General features: G+C 41.1%; 2 protein-coding genes across 2 annotated transcripts; both read right to left on the bottom strand.

The window, feature by feature from the left end:
* Positions 1 to 2,978: 2,978 nt before the first annotated feature.
* Positions 2,979 to 4,957, bottom strand: LOC107779191 (11S globulin seed storage protein Jug r 4). The gene is made up of 4 exons (XM_016599595.2): positions 4,617 to 4,957; positions 4,263 to 4,522; positions 3,720 to 4,196; positions 2,979 to 3,587 (listed from the first exon to the last, which is right to left on the bottom strand). Exons 1-4 carry the CDS (start codon positions 4,903 to 4,905, stop codon positions 3,186 to 3,188), a joined length of 1,428 nt encoding a protein of 475 aa, XP_016455081.1. The 5' UTR covers positions 4,906 to 4,957; the 3' UTR covers positions 2,979 to 3,185.
* A 15,512-nt stretch (positions 4,958 to 20,469) lies between these two features.
* Positions 20,470 to 22,285, bottom strand: LOC107779119 (11S globulin seed storage protein 2-like). The gene is made up of 3 exons (XM_016599494.2): positions 21,659 to 22,285; positions 21,103 to 21,576; positions 20,470 to 21,015 (listed from the first exon to the last, which is right to left on the bottom strand). The coding sequence occupies exons 1-3, from the start codon at positions 22,268 to 22,270 to the stop codon at positions 20,635 to 20,637; spliced, it is 1,467 nt and encodes a 488-aa protein (XP_016454980.2). The 5' UTR covers positions 22,271 to 22,285; the 3' UTR covers positions 20,470 to 20,634.
* Positions 22,286 to 22,517: the final 232 nt, after the last annotated feature.

Raw genomic sequence — 22,517 nt, 5'->3', positions numbered from 1 at the left:
AGAATCGTTCTCTCTCTGCAACTCCATTTTGTTGGGGGTGAATAAGGTACCGTTAGAGGACGACAAATTCCATGAGACTGACAGAAGTCATTAAATTATTTTGAAGTGAATTTTCCTCCTCTATCGGACCTTAAAGTTTTTATTTTATAGCCACTTTCTTTCTCCACAAGTACTTTAAAATTTTTAAAAGCAGCAAAAGCTTCAAATTTTTGGTTCAAGAAATAAACTCAAGTCTTTCTACTAAAGTCATCAATGAAAAGTAGAAAGTATTTATTTTTACCAAAGAAAGGTGAATTGATTGGTCCACACACATCAGTGTGAACAAGCTGAAGCAGTTTAGTTGATCTTGATATAGCCTCCTTTGGAAAACTCCTCTTTGCATGTTTTTCAAGAAGACAAGCTTCGCACAATTGATTGGGATGGTTGATTGATGGTATCCCATGCACTATGTTATTTTCTCCCATTGATTTGAGTGCTTTAAAATTCAAGTGCCCAAATCGCATGTGTCAACACCATGATTCATCTTGCACATTATCCTTCAAACATTTTGCATCAATTGTTTTAAAATTAAGAGAAAATAATCTATTCTTTGCTATATGCACTTTAGCAATTAGAATTTCACCTGAATCTCTAAGCCAAAGATGTATATTTTTCATGTGGATGTCATATTCCTTTTCAAGAAGTTGGCCCAAACTCAAAATATTACTTTTTAATTTTGGCACATAATAAACATGTTGAATTAGCTTGTGACTACCATCTTTACAGAAGATCAGAATCGTACTTATCCCTTTGATTTGAATCTTTGAGGCATCTCCAAAGGACACATTACCTCTCACCGTGTTATTAATCTCCACAAATTTCTCTTTGCATCCACACATATGATTGCTTGATCAATTGTCCAAATACCACGAGCTGCAATCATCCTTGTCTTCTTCCTTGAGTGTCATCAACAACGTTGACTCATATTTTTCTTTCTTGTCGTCAACAAGGTTAACTTTTTCTTCAACATTGCAACGACATTCCCAAGAGTAATGGCCAAATTTATGACAATTATAACACTCAATTTTTGATTTGTCATACCTTTGTTCATTATTTTCTAGTAGTAGCCACGTCCTCCTCCTCCTCTATGTCCACGACCACGACCTCTGAATGTCTGGTGGATTTTAACTTCATTATTGAAGTTGTTACCGTTACTTCTTCCTCTTACATGACCGCCACGGCCTCGTCCCCGTCCATTCCCTCGATAGCTGTTTTCACCTCCATAATCCTTGAAGGATGCCTGAGTTATAAGAAATTGCTCCAATGGCACTTATTGTCTCCTTTTGATCTTTTCTTCGTGGGCCTGTAAAGAGCTCTCCAATTGCTCTACCATCATAGAGTCTAAATATTTAGATTCCTCAATAGCACACAGACATCTTCTATGTCCTCCCCGTATCTTCTTAGTTGATTTACAACAGCCTTCACTTTTGTACAATAATCCAAAATGCATTTGGATTCTTTCATTTTTAAAACTTCAAAATCAGCCCTTAGAGTTTGAAGTTTTACATTCCTCACCTTGTCAACTCCTTGAAGAGAATTTTGTAAAATCCCCAAGCTTACTTTGAGGTGGTAGCATCTGTCACCTTCTCAAACATGGCATCATTCAAACATTGGTGGATGAGCGTGAAAGCTTGTTGATCCTTCTTCCTCGTCTTTGCCAAGACCTCTTTTTCTTTTTGAGGCAGAACTTCCTCATTATCGGGTTTTCAATACCCTTTGTCTACGATTTCCCATACATCCTGAGAGCCAAGAATAACTTTCATACGTAGACACAATTTCTCATAATTATCTTTTGTGAGACGGGGGTATTGAAAAGATAGCGGACCATTATTCGCCATGGCTCTGATACCACGTTATTGAAAAAAATACTAATCCCGCCCAAAAATAATATCCACGGAAAATAATAATAACACAAGAGAATAACGACGATACCAACTCTTTTAACGAGGTAAATATAATATCCGAGCGGAGCAATATTACCACTATAATATTATAACTTAGTAGTGTCAAGAGACTACTACAATTTTGAAAGAAATAACACTCTTTATTTAAAACATCTCACTACAATATTATTGTCACTCACTATTTATCTCACAGACAACAATCTGTGATTACTCTCACTGCTTTGCTTTCTGCTTAGCTTTTCTTTGTTTTGGTGTATTAAACAGAGAGGAAAAATCTCTATTTATAGGCAAATTTGCCAGCAAACCAACCAATCATATTGGTTTATTCAACAAGCCGCCCAACTTGGCTTCAACGTCCACCTACTTTCGGCCACTTTTTCATCCTTTTCTTTAATTCATTTATGGGTCCACAATAAATAATCTCAAATCTCAATAAGATTATTCTTTCTTTTTTATTGCTTATTGCTTACTTAGCTTAGCCGTTATTTATTCAACTAAAGCTCTAGGTTAGCTGTGATTTATTCAACTAAAGCTCTGGTTTGAATCGATTGTATATAAATTTAATTGTTTTATCCTAGGTTTAAAAAGAAAATAGGGTGAAAACATTTGTCCTAAAAGCTATCTGCATATTGCTTCATCTATAAGATGTGAAATTTCCCATGAAAAAGAGTAAACAAGAAAAGGCATAAATATTGCAGAACATTCGCTGAAGACAATCACCGCATATGTACTTTGGCAAATGAATCCAGGAGCGCATTATAGCTTTGTTTAGGCAAAAAACAATAGTGCATATTTTAGAAAGTTGGGGTATTTGACTATACTTATAGGAAAAAGATACTTTAGTGTTTTTGAGTAGTACAGTTAGATAATTACTTTTTCAAATATTTTCTCATATTAAATTTTGAAGATAGTCAAATTTACTTGCTAGTAAGAATACTTACGAAACATTGATTACCTAATCAAAGTTGCATTATTATGTTGACCCAAAAAAAAGAACCCAGAAAAAGGCAGTCCGATCCAAATTAACGCACATGATTAGCTCAAAAAGGCAAAAGCTACATAGTTCTCCTTTTATTTCCCAAAAGTACAAGAACTTGCCGCTTTTACATCATAGTTACATACATAACAGTTGCCATTACATCATAGAAGAAAGATGACCCCATAAGGTCCTCGTTTTATTAAGGATGCTTTTTTTAGCTTACATAGGAGTAAAAAGCAAAACTATTACACGTTTCGTTTTAATTAAGCAGCAGCAACTCTCTCGGATGAGCGAGCTCTTCCTGAAGAGCGGAAAATGAGAGTTTCCTCCCTGTTGAACTTTAGCCTCCTTGCCTCATCCCTTGAAATCTGGTATGAGTTGGCGATCACATCCACAGGCAGTCCCCTGATAGCAGAAGTGCGGCCGCTCAGAGTGTTGATCATGGCATTGTCATTGGTGTTGAATTCTACCCACTCACAACCTTCGGTCTCAGCGTGTTTCACCACAGCGTAGTTCTGTGGCACCACAACAACCTGCCCCTGTCGGACTCTGTCATCTAGCACTGCTTGTCCTCTGTGATCCACTATCTGGATCCTTGATTCTCCCTTTGTTATGTAGATCACCTTGTGTGCATTGGTGACCCAGTGTGGTGCCATGATTGAATCCTGCCCCATTAAATGATAGTAATCAGTCTACATAAACTAGTTATAAATAATGATGTAAATTGTCTCATAGGGCAGGGCCCCCAATTATCAACCCAAGTGATTTTTTAACCCAATTAGCAATTGGTGGCTTACTCTGTAAAGAACTCCCCTGGCAGCGCTAAGTCGGAGGAAGCTGAGGATTGGCAGAGTGAGACTGTTAACAGTGGTGAAGCGTCCGGCATGTGGGTTGTAGATATCAGCACGTGAGGGGTTGTCAATGTTCTGCCTGACTTTAGCGGAGCAGATGGTTTCCTCAATTCCGTTCATGCGAGGACCGTATTGTCCCTGCTCTTGTCGCTCTTCACGCTCCTCTTGTTCCTGTGAGAATGGTGGCCTCACAACTCTGAGTCCTTGCTGAATGTTAACAATGTGGCCTCTCTGGTCTTCCTGTCCCTGAAGTCTCCTGGCTGTCTCCTGGTCAACGCCAAATGCCTCGGCCAAGACCTGTACGTCAAAGCCATTGAAAACATTTCCAGATTGGAATTGTTCCCTGCGCAAGCTGCGGCCACCGTACTGTCCCTGTTGCTGTTGTTGCTGTCCTTGTTGTGGGTTTCCAGCTATGAAGAACCTCTGTAAATAATGAAAATCAGATTTAATAATTAACCAATACTATGGTACTATGGTTCTATTACGTACCCTTGAAGTGCGACCAAGCTGGTTGGCATTGTTACTGCTATCTTCAAGAACAACAAGAACAAGCTCCTCATTTCCTTCGTTATAAACCCAGTGAGCAGCTCCAGCAGGGAAGGCAATAATGTCACCCTGCCTAAACTGTCCAATTCTCTGGTGGCGATCTTGGAATCTTGAACCTGCACCCCTTTCACCTTGCTGCATTTGCTGGGATGACTGGAATGTTTCTGGGCATCCAGATTGCATGATGCCATAAAATCCTCGACCTGAACATTAATTACCCACACAAAAATGTTAATCAATCAATGCAAAATCAATGCGAACTGAACATGAGAAATCAAAAAATTACTATATATGCACCTCGTTCAACATAGGCAAGTAGGGGAGTGTTAACATAAGAAGGCAACAGCATTCCCCTAGACTGGATGACGTGGCGAATTAGGGAGACGCCAGCACATTGGAACTGCTGGTTATTTGGGTCCCATAACTCAGTGACTCCAGCTTCGGCTTGAATGCGGACGGTGGGTTCCTGAGGGCTAAGTCTATTGAGTTGGCACTCGCCTTGCTGCTGTTGGTATCTTTGCTGAGCAAAGGTACCGTGCAATACCAGAAGGAAACTCAAGGAGAAAGAGAGCCAGTTAGAAGCCATGATTAATATTGAGTAGAGAAGATCTTAAAGTATTGCTGATGGGAAGTGGCGAGTGGAAATTGCTAGTATTTATAGGAGGGAGAGGTACGTAAGGGATTGACACATAGCAGAATGTAAGAGAAGAGCTCTGCCATTTTGCGCTTTGCATGGCTATCAAAGCATGCTGCTTTACACCTAATAAGTCTGCCTCATGCATTGGGAGTTTAGGTGGCTTCTTCCTTCTGAGAACAAAACAAATAGGAGTTTTGTTTTAGAGTGATTTGTTTTACTCTGAATCGTTTTATCCAGTGAATGTGAAGTCCATAAACATCAATGAGTCTACTACTACATTATTAACGAGGTAACTTGATCTTCACCCCTGTTGTATTGTCATTATAATCTAATCTTTTATGGCAAATTATTTATTTTAATTTTCAGTTACATATTAAATTTTTGTATCAATTATTTATTGTTACAGGCCAAGTTAATCTGATGGTTAAAGAAAATTTAAACAATCATTACATGAAGGTTAAACACTATCGTTTGTTCACGTGTTAATTATGTGAGGATTATAATATTGAGATTGTTTATGCATGAATTAATGATTAAGGATTGTTACATGATGATTAACAATGAAGGGATCAGTATACATGGAATCATGGATGCTCTAAAAGTGTATTTTTATTTTTAAATAGTTTAACCCCTACCTTCATTAATTAAATGCAAACTATTCTCTACGAAAGTACATTTTCAAAAATACTTTTCAAAATAATCAGATTTTAAAAGCGGTTACAACTTGACCCTCGATAACTAGGGGGCGGGCGTTCGGTTTCGGATTGAATATAAAAATTTCTGTTTGGATATTCGATTTTTGGATTAAATAAATGACAATCCAAATCCAAACCAAAAAAGCTCGGATTGGATAGGATTTTTTAAGTTCAGTTTTGCATTAATCGGTTTGGATATTTTGGATTCTCGGTTTTGACTCTATTTGTTTAGATGTTTCTTCTTCTTACAAAAACGAATATCTAAATAAAGTATTCATGTTAAATTACGTAAAATTAATGTTCTTCATTCTCACTGCAATCATCCAAATAAAGTATTCAAGTAATAAAATTATTATCAAGAAAATACAACAAAGGCATCAATAAGGCCGATAAGAAGTAGCAATAGTAAAACTATGTCCAAATAGAAAGTATTCTGACAGTAACTTAGTAATTAAAATTGAATTTATGAGATAATGTCTAATGGATAGGGTATTTGACTTATTACTATCGACATATGGATAATGCGCTAAATATAAAGTATAAAAAAATTGGATTTTCGGATATCCAAAAATCTGAAGTACCCAATCCAATATCCAATCCGAAATTCAAAAAAAATTAAAAAAATTAAATCTGAAACTCAATCCGTAATCTAAACCAAAAATTTAAAAAATTCGGATTTTGATTTGAATTTCGAGTTTGCTCAAACTATGCCCACCTCTATCGTTAACCGAATAATATATTATTAGAAAACAGTAAAAATCGTGCTAAAAAATAGTGTGGGCTTGCAAGATGGGTGAGATTTAATTCTTGTTAAGACAGCCTGGATCCAATTTCTTCCTTAATATAAAGAAGGATCTTTATTGAAGATTCTCATTATGAAAAGTTCTCGACTAAACTAAGGCCTGCGGCAAAGGAACTGGACAAGCTCTTTAGAAAAAGACCGTCTTTTCCATCTTTTCTTCTTTCAATTTCGAATAACCTACCTACCTTAAACGGATAAAGAGCAGATAAGGAGAAAAGCAACAACAAATCAGTTTTTGGAGTCAAATATTTCCGGTGCAATCTTACTTAGCTTTTGCCCAATTGTCAGTTTAAACAGTCTTAAATATAAAAAAGAAAAAGTGCCAAATTTGCCCCTCTATTATTCGAAAAATATTTACATTTGTCTTTGTTATTGTTTACCCAAAAAAACGGATAACAATTGAATTTATACGCGATTTTAAGGATACGTGATATAACTTGGCACAAAATGAATATATATATATATATATTATTAATATTGAAATTGATTGTGAAAGAAATGAATGCAAACCAAACGAATCGAATAGTCTTGGCCCTTGAGTTCGGTCACCCTCAAACCAAGTGAAGGTTCAAATGATATAAAACAGAGTAACAAGATATTGAAAGTTAAAAGGAGGAAGTATATTGCTTTGTATTGCGTAAATGTGATCTCCCTTACAAATGATCAGACCCCCTTTATATAGTAGGGGAGTCCTACTCTTGATACAATTCTAAATACAGTAAGGAATCCCATGATAGGCTAATTAATCGGCCTCTCCTTGATACGTGCCGGGATTTGTGCCGCGATCCTCGCTCAATTGCGGATATTTCAGCTTTTCGTTATTTGGCTCGGTAAGCTTTCCTTGGTCTCGTTCGATCTCTATCTTGCTCGGTCTCGATCTTGGCCGGTCTCGATCTTGGCCAGTCTCGATCTTAGCCGGTCTCGATCTTAATCGATCTCTGGGTCACGAGCTCGGCAATATAACTTTCGCGCCATGGTTCGATATAACACGAGTTTGAACCTTATCATATCATGTTCTAGTCTCGATCAGTCATACGAAAGGCAAGCCCGATTTTGACCGTATATAGATAGCCCCCTCATTTCTCGGAGAGAAGATGACAAGAACCGATATGAATTTCTGAGCTCCGTCTCGACGGGTAATAACGTAAACGACGAACGTCACTGGTACACCCGATCATGGCGTAAGCAACAACTCGAAATGTCCCGTCGGTCCAGTTATCAAGGTATTAAATGCCTGTCAGTCGTTAGTCATCCACTACCGGTTATGAACCGTCACCAGCAAGCTATAAATACCCTAGCCTTTTCTCATTCAAACTTTTTACGTTCAAAGCTCTTCCTACTCTTGCTTTTTCTTCAAAAATCCATTTGCTTTACAACTTTTGCACCCAAATTTCTTGAATTCTCATCAATCCGCATACTATCTTAATTCTCTTTTCCCTTGTTCTTAAATGGCGAAAACTTCAAAGACCGTACCACAAAAAAAGGTTGTTTCTTCATCACGGCCCGCCGGCGGTGAGGCTGCGGTAGAACCCTACCCTGAGGAATTCGTTCCGGCAGGGTGCCCGATTGTTACTGATTTTAGGGTCGAAAAGGCTTCCTTGGTAACTGGCAGATGCGAGCCGGACTCGAGGTACATATGCACAATCACCGAAAAACTCCTCGCTAGGGTTAAACAGGACTGCAACTGGGTTGATAAGCATGTGGTGGTTCCTTCGCCCGGGGAATCGATCACTACCCACGTGGAGGGGTTTCTAAGTGCTTATACTTACCCCTTTATGTTGGGTCCCTTAGACCCCATCATCATTGCCTTTTGCAAGAGGTATGATGTGACCCTCGGCCAGATCCACCCCTCCTTCTGGAGAATAGTGATTCTCCTCCGATATTTTGTAAGCAAAATCGAGGGATGTTCCTTTACCCTCGACCACCTTATGCGCCTCTACAGTCCCCAACTCTATCGAGGGTGGCTGATCATGCTTGCTCGCCGAGCCAGTAAGGCTCCGTTCTCGAGTATAGATGAAGGTCGGGACCGAGGTTGGATGAGCCGATTTGTTTGAGTAAGGACTTCCGACTTGATCCCTGCTGAAGACATGCCATTTTTCGAGAAAATGGAACATAAAACGTAAGTAGTACTTCGCTTTAAAGGTTTAATCTCGTTGCTTTTCTTCTTATTTCTTTCTCCATTGATATTTTTTGGTGTCGTAGCTGTGGCCCAGATGCCGGACCCAATTCTGAAACTTAAATAATGGGTCGAAGGCCTTGTGTTACAGAGGTCATACTTAAAGCATGCTTGGATGGAGTTGTCTAAGGGTCGATGGGAGGCCCGCAATCATGGTAAGTTTCCTTCTTAGAACGGTGATCGTTCGGGCTTTTTCTCGATCTTACTCATCGTTTTTCCTTTGTAGGCCTCGGAAAGGATGTTGCAATGAAGCCCCCATATGGTGACGAAGAAGTCTTTCCCCACCCCCTGCTCCGAAGCAGGCCAAAGAGAAGAAGAGGAAAGGAGCTCCGAGTTCCCCGGGCTCGGAAAAGAAAAGACCGACGAGGAGGTCTCGCAAGCCCAGGGGGGATGTCGGTGCTATATCTTCGGATTCAATCCGCCGATTAAGGGATGAGTTTGAAGAAGAAGACGAAGATAATTCCAAATTGGTGGCCCGTGTGCGGGCCGGCGTCACCGTACAAGAGGTTCTCGAACCGGCGAGCGCTGAAGTTGAAGCATCCCAACATGAGGAGGTCGGTGAGAGAGCTCAAGTTGAAGCTTCCGAGCCAGAAAGGGTCGAGCTCATTCCGCCCCAAGCTAGAGGGGTTGAGAGAGAGAGCGGGGAAAGTGCCCCAATAGACGAACTTGGAGAGGTCGACCTCAGCAGGTCTCCTCAGATTTCGGATGCCATGATCCATGAGGCCGGTATGTTGAGTCCTCAGGGGGTGACTGATATCCACAGCTTCTTGGATGGGATTGAGTCCGCTGCTTTAGAAGATGTCACCGAGCTCAGTGACCTGCCGGTATCAAGGAAGGAATCGTCGTCGGGCGCTATTGGTCTATTCAATTAAGCCTGACAAGCATTAAATCGGGTAAATTGGCGTGCCTTTTCTTTCTCATATATTCTAACTTTTAAAGTTTTAAATAACCATAACATCTTCCCTTATGCTTGTAGGCTTCGATGCTGCATCATGAGGCTTTCCTCCGATATCGGGAGGAATTGACTCATCATGAAGCCGAGGTCCGGGACCTCACTAAGAAAAGTGACACCTACAAGCTTCTCAGTGAGAAGCTTCAGGTCGATTTAATAACGGTTCGGGACGAACATACAGAGATGGCCGAGCAGGTATTCCGAGTGCTTCACGATAGTGAAGATGAATTGGAGATAGTAAATAACTATCCGATCCTGCAGGTCCGTTAGAGGCTCGAACAGATCGGGGAGCTTCAGAAACAAGTAGATACAATACAAGCCGAGGTTGAAGAATTCAAGAAGAATATGGACATTTTAGCCTCAAAAAAGGAAGCTGTCCAATCACAACTGGAGTCGGCCGAGACCCAGATCCAAGCTACAAAAGAGAAGGCCTCGGTACAAGTCGAGAAAATCAAGGAGCTTTAATCTCGATTGGACTTGGTTGTTTCTGATAAGGCAAACTTGGCTAGCAAACTCGAAGTGGCCAAATCTGAGGTTGCCGTGGCCAACACCAAAGCTGATGCCAAAGTGGCCCAATTTAAGGTCGATGTCGAGGCCATCCAGGCGAAGGCTAAGAGCATGGTGGATCATGCAAAATGGCAAGTTCGAAGGGAAGCCCTCAAGGGAGTTCACGCTCAGGGCTTCGATGTTATGGCCGAAATCGAGAACGCCAAAGCAGAGGAAACCAGGACCTGGAAGCTGGCCTTTCCTGAGGAATACTCCGATAGCTTAACCGAATCCGAAGACGGGGATGGTGATGTTACCCCCGATGAGGACCAGGCCACTTAGGCCTTTATATTTTTTCTTTCTTTAGCACCTTTTTTGAGGCCGTTTTGGCCGTTGTAAAATTTTTTATTAGGCCGATCCGGCCTTTGTAAAAATTATTATTATATATATATATAAGGCTTTTCTTTCCCTTTAGGCTCTCAAATTTTATCTTTGCTTTATTACTTGTATTCACAAAGGTCGGAATACCTTAGCGTGAAATAATAAGGTTGTGTTCGAGGGTTCGAACAAATCTTACCTTTATTACCTTTCTGGGTTGAGGCATTATTGGGGTTCGATGATACCAAAGATTTTACCCTGAAAATATCTTGAGTTTATAACTTTGCCGAGAGCAGCCTTTAGAACCGGTTGTGAAACATTTTCTCTTTTTCGAAGGCCTGTTTTTGTTACGGGTCTCGGACGTCTCCGAGCCGTATTAAATTGGCCATAGCCTTTTTAGTTCAAAAACTTTCCATTGGGCTTATTTTCTCGAGTCATCGGGGCTTGCTCGAGATAGCAGTCCCTGATTGGGGTGGCCGTGGCCTTTTAGAAATTAGGGAGTTTCCTAATAGGTCTTTTTTCGCCGAGGCCCGATGACTCGGGCTGTTTGAGTTGGGATGGTCGTTCACATTCTGGTTATGTATTGCCCTTCGGCTTGTTATTTTCGAAAGTACGAAGTTCTTTAAAGGGGGGTAAAGAGGAAAATTTTTAAAACATAATATGATTGCAAGGAAAGTACTTCTCTTTATTCTCGATCGAAATAATCATACATGCGTACATGTTTTATGCCAAGGCTCGAGCAATCTATATGGGCACAGTTCGTTTTGACCATTTGGCCCTTACTATAAATCATTTTTATCGAGACCCTCCCTTTATGAAGTAGTTTTCTCGCTAGAGTTGATACTCGAAGACAATGCATATCGGAGGGTAGCCCCCCAGTATTCGAGGTTGATTGCAAAGTGACCTCTGATATTGTTGAATTGATCTTCGGTGTTGATTCATAATCAGGCTCCATTCTAAGTTAGCAAGATTCATAGTTTCCTCGTTAAAAACCTCGCCGAAAAATCCATTTGGGACAAAACCGGTCTAAGAGAAAAAGAGTGCAACACGTGCTTTCATACCTAAAAACTTTTTGCCGTTCGCCAAAAAATCCATTGTCGTTTCTTGTTGACTACCTGCAAGTGTTAGTCTGAAAAATAAAAAAGGAAATAGAAAAGGAAATGCAAAATAGTCGTACCTTAGCAGTAATACCGTTTTAGGTGAGATATGTTCCAATTGCTCGATAGTTGTTCTCCATTCATCGTTCCAAGCTTGTAGGACCCTTTTCTGGTAACCTCGAGAATTTGGTACGGTCCTTCCCAATTCGGACCCAATTTCCCTTCATTCGAATTCCGGGTGTTGAGGATGACTTTCCTTAGCACTAAGTCCCCGATGTTAAAATATCGAAGATTGGCTCTTAGATTGTAATATCTCTCGATCTGTTGCTTTTGGGTGGCCAACCGGATGAGGGCAGCTTCACGCCTTTCATCCAATAGTTCTAGGCTTATATTCATGGCCTCGTCGTTTGATTCCTTTGTTGCATATCGGAGCCGAATACTCGGCTCTCCAATTTCGACTGATATTAGAGCTTCGGTGCCATAGACTAATAAGAATGGGGTAGCCCCGGTACTGGATTTCGAGGTTGTGCGGTATGCCCAAAGAACTTCGGGCAGAATTTCCTTCCACTTTCCTTTAGCGTCGGTTAGCCTCTTCTTAAGATTTTGGATGATGGTTTTGTTGGTCGATTCGGCTTGCCCGTTCCTGCTAGGATGATAAGGTGTTGATAGGATTCTTTTGATCTTATGATCTTCGAAAAATTTGGTTACTTTGTTGCCGATGAATTGTTTCTCGTTATCACACACAATTTCAGACGTCATCCCGAATCGACATATGATGTGATCCCAAATGAAGTCGATGACTTCTTTTTCCTTAACTTTCTCGAAGGCCTGTGCTTCAACCCACTTAGAAAAATAGTCAGTTATAGACAAAATAAATTGAGCTTTACCTGGTACCCATGGAAGAGGGCCAAACGATATACATTCCCCACTTCATGAATGGCCATGGTAACAAGACCGAATGGAGTAGTTCCCCAGGTTGGTGAATCAACGGTGCATGTTTTTGGCATTTGTCACATTTTCGAACGAACTCCTTCGCATTTTTTTCCATATCTATAAAATAATAGCCGGCTCTGATTACCTTTCAAACCAATGATTCGGCACCGAAATGATTTCTGCAAGTGCCCTCGTGAACTTCCCTCAGAACATACTCGGTGTCTCCTGGTCCCAGACATATCGCTAATGGGCCATCGAACATTTTTTTGAACAAGGTTTCGTCTTCGAATAAGGAGAATCGTGTTGCCTTCGTGCGCAGGGCCCTCGATTCTTTTGGATCTGAGGGAAGCTTTCTGGTTTTCAAATATTCTATGTATTTATTTCTCCAATCCCAGGTCAAGCTTGTGGAGTTTATTTTGGCGTGGCCTTCTTTGACTACTGACCTCGTGAGTTGCACGATGGCCTCTGAATTGAGCTCGTTGTCTTCGACCGATGACCTTAAGTTTGCGAGGGCATCGGCCTCACTATTCTAATCTCGAGGCACATGTTGCAAAGTCCACTCCTTAAATCGGTGCAAAGTTACTTGTAACTTATCTAGGTATCTTTGCATCCGTTCTTCCCTAACTTCAAAGGTTCCGTTAACCTGATTCACCACGATGAGGGAGTCGCATTTGGCTTCGATCACCTCTGCTCCCAAGCCTTTTGCTAGTTCGAGATCTGCAATCATGGCCTCATATTCGGCCTCGTTATTAGTCAACTTCACAGTTCTAATAGATTGTCTAACCATGTTGCCTGTGGGCAGTTTTAGTACGATACCGAGTCCGGACCCTTTTGCATTTGAAGCCCCATCCGTAAAGAGGGTCCAGATTCCTGAGGTTGTACCGAGTTTACAAAAAGCTCTCTTTTAACTTCGGGTACTAGGGCCGGCATGAAGTCTGCCAAAATTTGAGATTTAATGGCTGTTCGGGGTCGATATTCGATATCATACCTACTGATTTCTACGGTCCATTTAGCCAACCGCCCCAAAAGCTCGGGCTTATGCATAATATTTCGAAGTGGATAAGTTGTTACAACACATATGGGGTGACATTAGAAGTACGGTTTTAGTTTCCTAGAGGCGCTTATCAAAATGAGGGCCAACTTTTCTAGGTGGGGATACCTAGTTTCGGCCTCACCTAAGGTCCGGCTAATGTAATAAACTGGAAATTGCGTACCTTGTTCTTCCTGGACCAGGACTCCACTTACCGCTATTTCTGATACTGCCAGATATAAGTACAGCAGTGGCGGGCTCGATAAGTAACGTTTAAGCTCTTCCAAGGCCTGCTGGCATTCCGGGGTCCATGTGAAGTTATTTTTCTTCTTGAGCAACAAGAAAAATTGATGGATCTTATCGGAGGACCTCAAGATGAATCGCCCCAGGGCTGCTATGCGCCTGATTAACCTCTGCACGGCCTTTACGTTGTCTACTACCGTGATGTCCTCGATAGCTTTGATCTTGTTGGGGTTGATCTCGATTCCTCGGTTGGATACCATGAATCCGAGAAATTTGCCTGACCCGACCCCGAACGCGCATTTTTTCGGGTTTAGCTTCATGTTGTATTTCCTCAATATACTGAAGGTTTCCTACAAATGCTTCAAATGGTCCTCTGCTCGCAGGGACTTAACTAACATATCATCTATGTACACTTCCATAGATTTCCCTATTTGTTCTTCGAGCATCCGGTTTACTAGGCGTTGGTACGTGGCACCATCATTTTTTTAATCCAAATAGCATTACGTTATAGCAGTAGATTCTATACTTAGTGATGAACGTGGTCTTCTCCTGATCATCCGAGTTCATTTGTATTTGGTTGTACCCGGAATAGGCATCGAAAAAACTAAGGATCTCGTGGCCGGTTGTTGCATCGATCTTGCAATCGATATTAGGAAAAGGAAAAGAATCCACGGGGCATGCTTTATTTAGATCTTTGTAATTTACACACATTCTAAGTTTGTTTCCTTTTTTAGGGACTACCACTACGTTTGCTAACCATTCAGGGTATTTTACTTCCCGGATGGACCCTATTTTAAGAATCTTGGTTACCTCGTCTTTGATGAAGGCATGCTTGATCTCGGACTGGAGTCTTCTTTTCTGCTTCACCGGATGGAACTTTAGGTCCAAGCTTAATTTATGGGTGGTGATTTCCAGTGGGATCCCTGTTAAGTCGAGATGGGACCAAGCAAAATAATCCATGTTAGCTATAAGAAATTATATAAGTTTTTTCCCGAGCTCGGGAGTTAACCCTGTTCCCAGGTATACCTTTTGTTTGGGAAGATGTTCGATTAGTATGACTTGCTCCAGTTCTTCGACCATCGATTCGGTGGCGTCAGAATCATCGAGGATTATGAAGGATCGAGGAACCCCGTAATCGTCGTCTTCGTCAATCCTTTGCTTGTTCGATTGGGTCGAGGCTGGCATCGATGATTGCTATTTGGCTTCCTGTTTCACTTCCGAACCTGAGTCCATTGTCGATGAGAGTGTTGATATTGGAATTACTTCATCGACTGCAAACATCTCCTTTGTGGCGGGCTGCTCCCCATAAACCATCTTTATCCCTTATGGTGTCAAAAATTTTAATACATAGTGAAGGGTCGAGGGCACAACCCTCATGTTATGGATCCACGGTCTCCCGAATAGGGCATTGTACCTCATGTCTCCTTCGATCACATAAAACTTGGTCTCATGGATGGTACCAGCCACGTTTACTGGCAACGTTATTTCTCCCTTAGTAGTTTCACAAGCCATGTTGAATCTGTTTAGAACTCGGGTCGCATGCACAATTTGGTCCTGTAGGCCGAGTTGTTCTACGACCCTCGATTGAATGATGTTGACCGAACTACCTGGATCAATAAACACACGTTTAACTCGAGTTTTATTCATGAGTATAGAAATTACCAATGCATCATTATGGGGCTGTATGATTCCTTCTGCGTCATCGCTGTTGAAAGATAAAGTTCCTTCTGGTATGTAATCTCGAGTCTATTTTTCCATTGTGATTGGTATTTTGGTGCGCTTTATCATCGGACTTTGAGGAACATCGACCCCTCCGATGATCATATGAATGACGTGTGGGGGATCGTCTTATTCATTCTATTTATTGGAATCCCTATTTCTGAAATGATTCTTAGCTTTATTGCTCAGAAATTCTCGAAGATGCCCGTCATTGAATAACCGGGCTACTTCTTCTCTCAGTTGTCGACAATCCTCCGTTCTGTGGCCATGTGTGCCATGATATTTTCATATTTTGTTGGGATACCTTTGTGTTGAATCGATTTGTAAAGGTCGAGACCATTTAGTATCTTTGATGCGTCCGATAGCCGATACGATGGCGGATGCATCGACGTTGAAGTTATATTCTGACAATCGTGGTGCTTCTTTAGGTCCGGTATGCCTGTCGAAACCATTCTTGCTCATGAGCCCTCGAGAGCTCTGGCCTCGATCATTTTTCCTTTCACCTCGTACAGTGTTGCGCCCAGTTCCGTTGCCCCTACGATCTCTATTATACGGTTGGTATCGATCCCTGTTCGACCTTGGTTCTTGGTCGATATCCCTCTTAATTCTGTCGATGGGTCTGATAGGATAAGCGGACAACGGGAGGAGCCCCGAGTTGGTCATCTTCGACCCTGATCTTCGATTGATACAGATTATGTACATCGGCCCAAGTGACAGCCGGGTATTCTATCAAATTCTGCTTCAACTGCTGCGAAGCCGCCGAGCTTCGAACATTGAGTCCTTGGGTGAAAGCTTGAACTGCCCAATCGTCGGTGACCGGTGGTAGGTCCATTCGTTCTATTTGGAATCTAGACACGAATTCTCTGAGCATTTCGTTGTCCTTCTGTCTTACCTTAAAAAGGTCTAATTTCCTGGTTTCAACCTTGATGGCTCCGGCGTGTGCATTTACGAAAGAATCTGCAAGCATAGCAAAAAATTCGATAGAGTTAGGTGGTAAATTGTGGTACCATATCATAGCCACTTTTGACAGGGTCTCCCCAAATTTCTTTAGTAACACGGATTCGATTTCGTCGTCCTCTAGATCATTCTCTTTAATTGCACATGTGTAAGAGGTGACATGCTCGTTTGGGTCAGTCGTTCCGTTGTACTTAGGAATCTCGGGCATGCGAAATATTTTAGGGATCGGCTTCGAAGCCTCACTCGGAGGAAAAGGTTTTTGTACGAACTTCTTGGAATCCAGGTCCTTCAATATCGGAGGTGCTCCTGGGATTTGATCTACCCTGGAATTGTAAGTTTCTACCTTTTTGTCGTTAGCCTCGATCTTCTTCTCCCCTGATTCTATCCGTTTCGTCAGCTCCTCAAGCATCTTTATAACTTCGGAGCTAGCCCCCGATTCACGTTCGTTTGACCTTTCTACGACTGATTCATCCCTGCGGGTGACTTCCCAGGGAGGATCGGGCTCAGCCTTGCTTGGTGCGCGATTTTGGTTCTGTAACTGAGCTATCGCCGTCTGTTGAGCCTGCAACATTTCAAAGATCGTTCGTAGGTTGATCCCGTCTCCTTCAACGTTTTGTGCGTTCCGAGTCACCGACCGGGCTCCACCACGAACGCTATTTTCGGGGTCGGTAGGCAAATTTGCATCGATAGCCACATGTGAATTAGCGTCGATCGGATCTGCGATCGGAATTCCTGTGAGATCAGCAAGCAGTATCTCGTTACCAGGCGCTATGTTGTTATTTTCACCTTGGTGACCGGACTCGTTGTCAACATGTAGAGGCGCTGATTGAGAGTTTGACATTTTTGTTTTTTAGCCTGGAATCAAAAATACTCATAAGAACAAGTGTAAAATAGTGTGTGTTACGAAAGTTAGTACCAGGCGATCATTATTATCCTTAGCCCCACGGTGGGCGCCAAACTGTTTACCCAAAAAACGGATAACAATTGAATTTATACACAATTTTAAGGATACGTGATATAACTTGGCACAAATTGAGAATATATATATATATTAATATTAAAATTGACTGTGAAAGAAATAAATACAAACAAAACCAAACGAATCGAATAGACTTGGCCCTTGAGTTCGGTCACCCTCAAACCAAGTGAATGTTCAAATGATATAAGAACAGAGTAACAAGATATTGAAAGCTAAAATGAGGCAGTATATTGCTTTGTATTGCGTAAATGTGATCTCCCTTACAAATGATCATACCCCCTTTATATAGTAGGGGAGTCGTACTTTTGATACAATTCTAAATACAGTAAGGAATCCCATGATAGGCTAATTAATCGGCCTCTCCTTGATACGTGCTGGGATTTCCGCCGCGATCCTCGCCCGATTGCGGATATTTCGGCTCTCCGTTATTTGGCTCGGTAAGCTTTTCTTGGTCTCGTTCAATCTCTATCTTGCTCGGTCTCGATCTTGGCCAGTCTCGATCTTGGCCGATCTCGATCTTAATCGATCTCTGGGTCACGAGCTCGGCAATCTAACTTTCGCACCATGTTTCGATATAACACGAGTTTGAACCTTACCCTACCATGTTCTAGTCTCGATCAGTCACACGAAAGTCAAGCCCGATTTTGACCAAACATTTATATTACGTGAACAAAAAATTAAAGCTCCTACTATTACCTAAAGGTCCAAAAGTAATCCTCTCCGCTAACGTTAGAAAGTTCTAGCAATTTTCTCAAGTGGATGCCACGTGGAAACTTGTCAAAAACTTAATTATCTTTTTGTCTTATTTGGGCCAAATTTACCCCTTTTCTATTCGTTTGGAGCAATTTTATCCATCTACTACTCGGATATGAGCAATTTTACCTTCGCCGATGTTTCGAAGGAGAGTAGAGGATAATACTAAACTATTGAGTTTTCTCACGCTACGCACGAGAGGGGAAATACCTCATTCAATTTAAGACTTATCATTTTATAATTATGGTGAACACGCTTCAAATGAGTTGTGACTTAACCCCGATGTTCTCTCCGTGGTTAACAGTAACAATTTATTTTTCTTCAACAAACAGCTTAGTTTTTCAAGAGTGTTTCACAATTATTTTTTTTCAGAAAAATTAGGATCAGAAGTGTTCTTAGTTGTATTCCACCACCTCTCCAGTTCTCTTTATTAGGGGTGTTCATAAAAATCCGAAAAATCGAACCAAATCGAAAATCAAACCAAACCGACCAAAAAAATCGATATTTTTAGGTTTGGTTTGGTTTTGGTTTTAAATTTTAAATTCCGATCAAATTTGGTTTGGTTTTGGTTTTAATAAAAGAAAAAACCAAATCAAACCGACTATAAAAGTAACTATTTAAATTTATTATTACACCTATATATATGTATATTTTTATATAAAGTTTCTAAAATTTTATGGTACATATTAGTCATTTGTATTTGTAGTCTAGTTCTTTGCTATTATAATAATCTAATTCTTTGCCTTCTAGTTCGATTGGTAGTTTTCTTTTATTAAGTACAAAAATTTATTTTGTGTTAAAAATAATCAATTTTTAATTGAGTACTTAAGTTATTCATCACTATTTGAGTCAATTATCATCAATATATATTGGTAAATGATAGATTTCTCAAAAAGCAATTGGTTTGATAGCGTTACGTTGAAAATGTACTCGCCGGAATATGCGTTTGGTAGTGTATGTCTCATATTTAAGAAAATAACCGACAAAAAACCGACAAAAATCGAATCGATAAAAACCCGACTTAATTGGTTTGGTTTGGTTCCAATATTTGAAAAACTGACTTACTTGGTTTGGTTTCTTTTTAGGGAAAAACCGACCCAAACCGAACCATGAACACCCCTACTCTTTATTGTGTATTCTTCAGTCTTCATTAACTTTTTCTAACTAAATCTATATTTATATGCACATAGTAGTTACTTGTATTCCCCCACATTTTCTCCAGCACTCTTTTATTTTTTTTCACTAACTTTTCAGTTAAAATCTATATTTATGTGCACATACAAGCGTCTATCCCAATATTTACATGCTTACACTCAACCTTTAGTAAAAGAATCGTCCTATTCTATCTTAGTTTCCCGTTAGCTTAGAGGATACATAAAAAGTAATTTTGACCTTATATAAACAATATAATTTTTCGATAAAGAGAATTGAGATAAACCCTTTGTGCCTCTGCTTCGCTCATACATTAGCATTAATATTAAGGAAAAATCACTAAAACAACCACAGTAATGATAATAACACTGTTTTCATGATTGAAGTTATTTTTAATTATTATTTAGCGGAATATTTAATATTTAATATTTTTAAGAGTGATTTTAAAGAATCATCCCTCGGACCCTTAGGGGTCGTTTGGTTGGGAAACAAGTTATCTCATGATTAATTATATCGGGATTAATTATTCTGAGATTAGTTATTCCACGTTCCCATAGGGATAAAAAAATACTACAATCTCGGGATTAGTTATATCACGATTTTATCACAACCAAACATGAGATAAACTCATCTCAAATTTAATTCCGAGATTAATTATTCTTCATCCCTCATATCAAACGAGCCCTTAGGGGTTATTTGGTTTGATTGTTTAGTATGTTGTATACTAAATTCTTATCCTAAAATTATTTTTGCTTATCCATCCTACCATCTGATAGACTGGAATAAAGATCCGGTGTTGGTATTGTGGCCCAACATTTGCCACAGCTAATGAGGCCCCATTATTGGCTTTCTCTTTCTCTCCCGCTTCTGCCTGTGAAATATGCTACATTTAAGTTAACCCCATAGGCCATAACTAATGAGTTACCATATTATCCCAGAGAAATTAATGAATTACCATCTTTCTATATGGCACAACTCATAAAATATGCCTAGTTTGCCTTGCGTACTGAACTTTTGACTGCATATATCAATTTCTCTTTCTCCTTGTTCAGTCTGTAAAGGAATTCCCACATCTCGCGTGAGTTGACCGGTTACTTCAGGCTAAGTAAAAGTTGATCAGACATTTTGCACACAGCTCAGATAGATTAAGGAAGTCTAGAATTTCAGTAACAAAAAGGCAGGTACTTTATTGATTTTATTACTTGCTCTTAACTAAACACAACTCTTCGTACAAGTTACCTGCAATTTCCTTGCTCAGAAACAAAAACGAGAAACCATATTTACTACTTAGCACACATGGCTAGATGATACACATTGTAAGCCATTTTAAAAGGACCTTCGCTGGGGAGATAGGAGGAAGCTCTCTCCGCCCCTGTTCGTCTTCAAGCGCTGTGCTTCATTCGGAGAAATCTGGTAAGCGTTGGTGAGGACCTCAATAGGCATGGCTCTAATCACTGATGTGTAACCTGCTAGTTGGCTGTTCATGGGCTCACTGCCTGTCCTCCATACTACAAATTCCAATCCATTCTGTCCTGCTCTCACAGTTGAAACGAAGTACTGAGGAACCACAAACATCTCTCCCTGGTTCACTCTGTCGTTCATCACTTGTTGTCCGCTGTGGTCTACTACTTGCACTTGTGCCTCTCCTCTTTGCACGTACACCACGCAGTGGCTGTTCACTGACCAATGTGGGGTCAACAATGCATTCTGCATCCACCAATTCAGTATAATTAAGTCATAGTAATAGAGGTTTTTTCAGTTTAATCAACTTGAGAAAATTAAACAAAGATTTACCGGATAGAGGGTGCCTCTAGAAGCACTCATGTCCATGTATTTAAGGATGGGAAGTTTTTGGCGATTGACATGGTTAATTTTGCCGGCTTGCCTTGAGAAGATGTCAGCTTGTGTTCGGTGTTCAAGGTTGGTGCGGATTTTCATTGTGCAAATGTTTTCTTCCAAGCCATTTCCGGTTGCTTCCTCCCACCATTGCTGTCCTCGTCGTGGTCGCCCTTGCTCTTCTTCAAATTCTCCTTCTTCGTCGGGCCTAATCATTCTCATTCCTTCCCTCACATTCACAATTAGTCCACGTTCGCTCTGCTCTTCTTGCATCCTCCTTACAATCTCGGCTGGGATGTTGAAGGCCTCAGCCATCAATTCTGCGTCGAAAGCACGGAAAATGTTCTGGAACCTCTGCCTGCTCTGTAGTCTTTGGCCTTCTTGAGTTTGTTGCCTTCCACTTTCTGGTACTCCACCAGCCAAGTAGAATGCCTGCAGTCCAAAGACATAGCCAACCAATTATGAAATTGCATGAACAAAAAGTCATCAAATTGTAGAAACTAATGAATTTTACCCTCAAGTTCTGATCAAGCTGGTTGGACCGGTGGTTGAGGTCGTTGACAGAGACGGCAACGAGCTCCTCCTCACCATCATTATAGCACCAATGAGCAGCGCCAGCTGGAAGTGCCACGACATCTCCTTGGCGAATGCGGTGGACCTTCTGGTGTTGGTCACTTCTGCGGCCTCGGCCCCTCTCTTCCCTTGGCTCTCGGCCAGCCTGGAAGGGCTGAGACTGAGATTGGAAAGTCTCAGCACAGCCAGGGTAAGTAATGCCAATCAGTCCCTGGCCCCGCTCAATGTAAACCAAGCGAGGCATGGGATGGAAATTAGGCAGGGAAAGAGAATTGCGGCGGATGACACTCCTCATGGGAGCAACTCCAGCACACTGGAATTGCTCCTCGTTCTCGTCCCACAGCTCAGTGACGCCGCCCTCTGACTCAATTCGGTTAGTGGGCTGGCTAGCAGTGAGCCTTGTTAAACGGCATTGTTGGGCTTCAGTCAGACGAGTGCCTCTCTCCCCCTGCTGACCAGCTTGCTGACCCTGGTAATCTCGAACTGCATTTGTTGCAGACAAGAGAAAAGCAGAGAGGAGTAAAGCTAAGAGGAGTCTAGTAGTGAACGCCATGGCTAATTAGGATTGATTTGTTAACTACAAAGATGGGATGAGATTTAGAGAGACTGAGGCCTCCTTCTTATAGTGTTGGAGGGGAGCAAGTACGAAGGCCGTGTGGCATTAAACCTGTTTTCTTTTGCATGGTGAAGGTGTGCCTTCATTCTGCCCAAGAACGACACCTTGCTATGGTCGTTGTTCGAAGGAATCAAACTACATGCAAACTGACCTGGGTTGGCGGGGGCGGGAGTGGGAGGTGGGT

This window comes from Nicotiana tabacum, chromosome 19, assembly GCF_000715075.1.
Source record: "Nicotiana tabacum cultivar K326 chromosome 19, ASM71507v2, whole genome shotgun sequence".
Lineage (NCBI taxonomy): Eukaryota > Viridiplantae > Streptophyta > Magnoliopsida > Solanales > Solanaceae > Nicotiana > Nicotiana tabacum.
The sequence above is the reverse complement of the archived record's forward strand: the minus strand, read 5'-3'. Positions and strand labels throughout refer to the sequence as shown.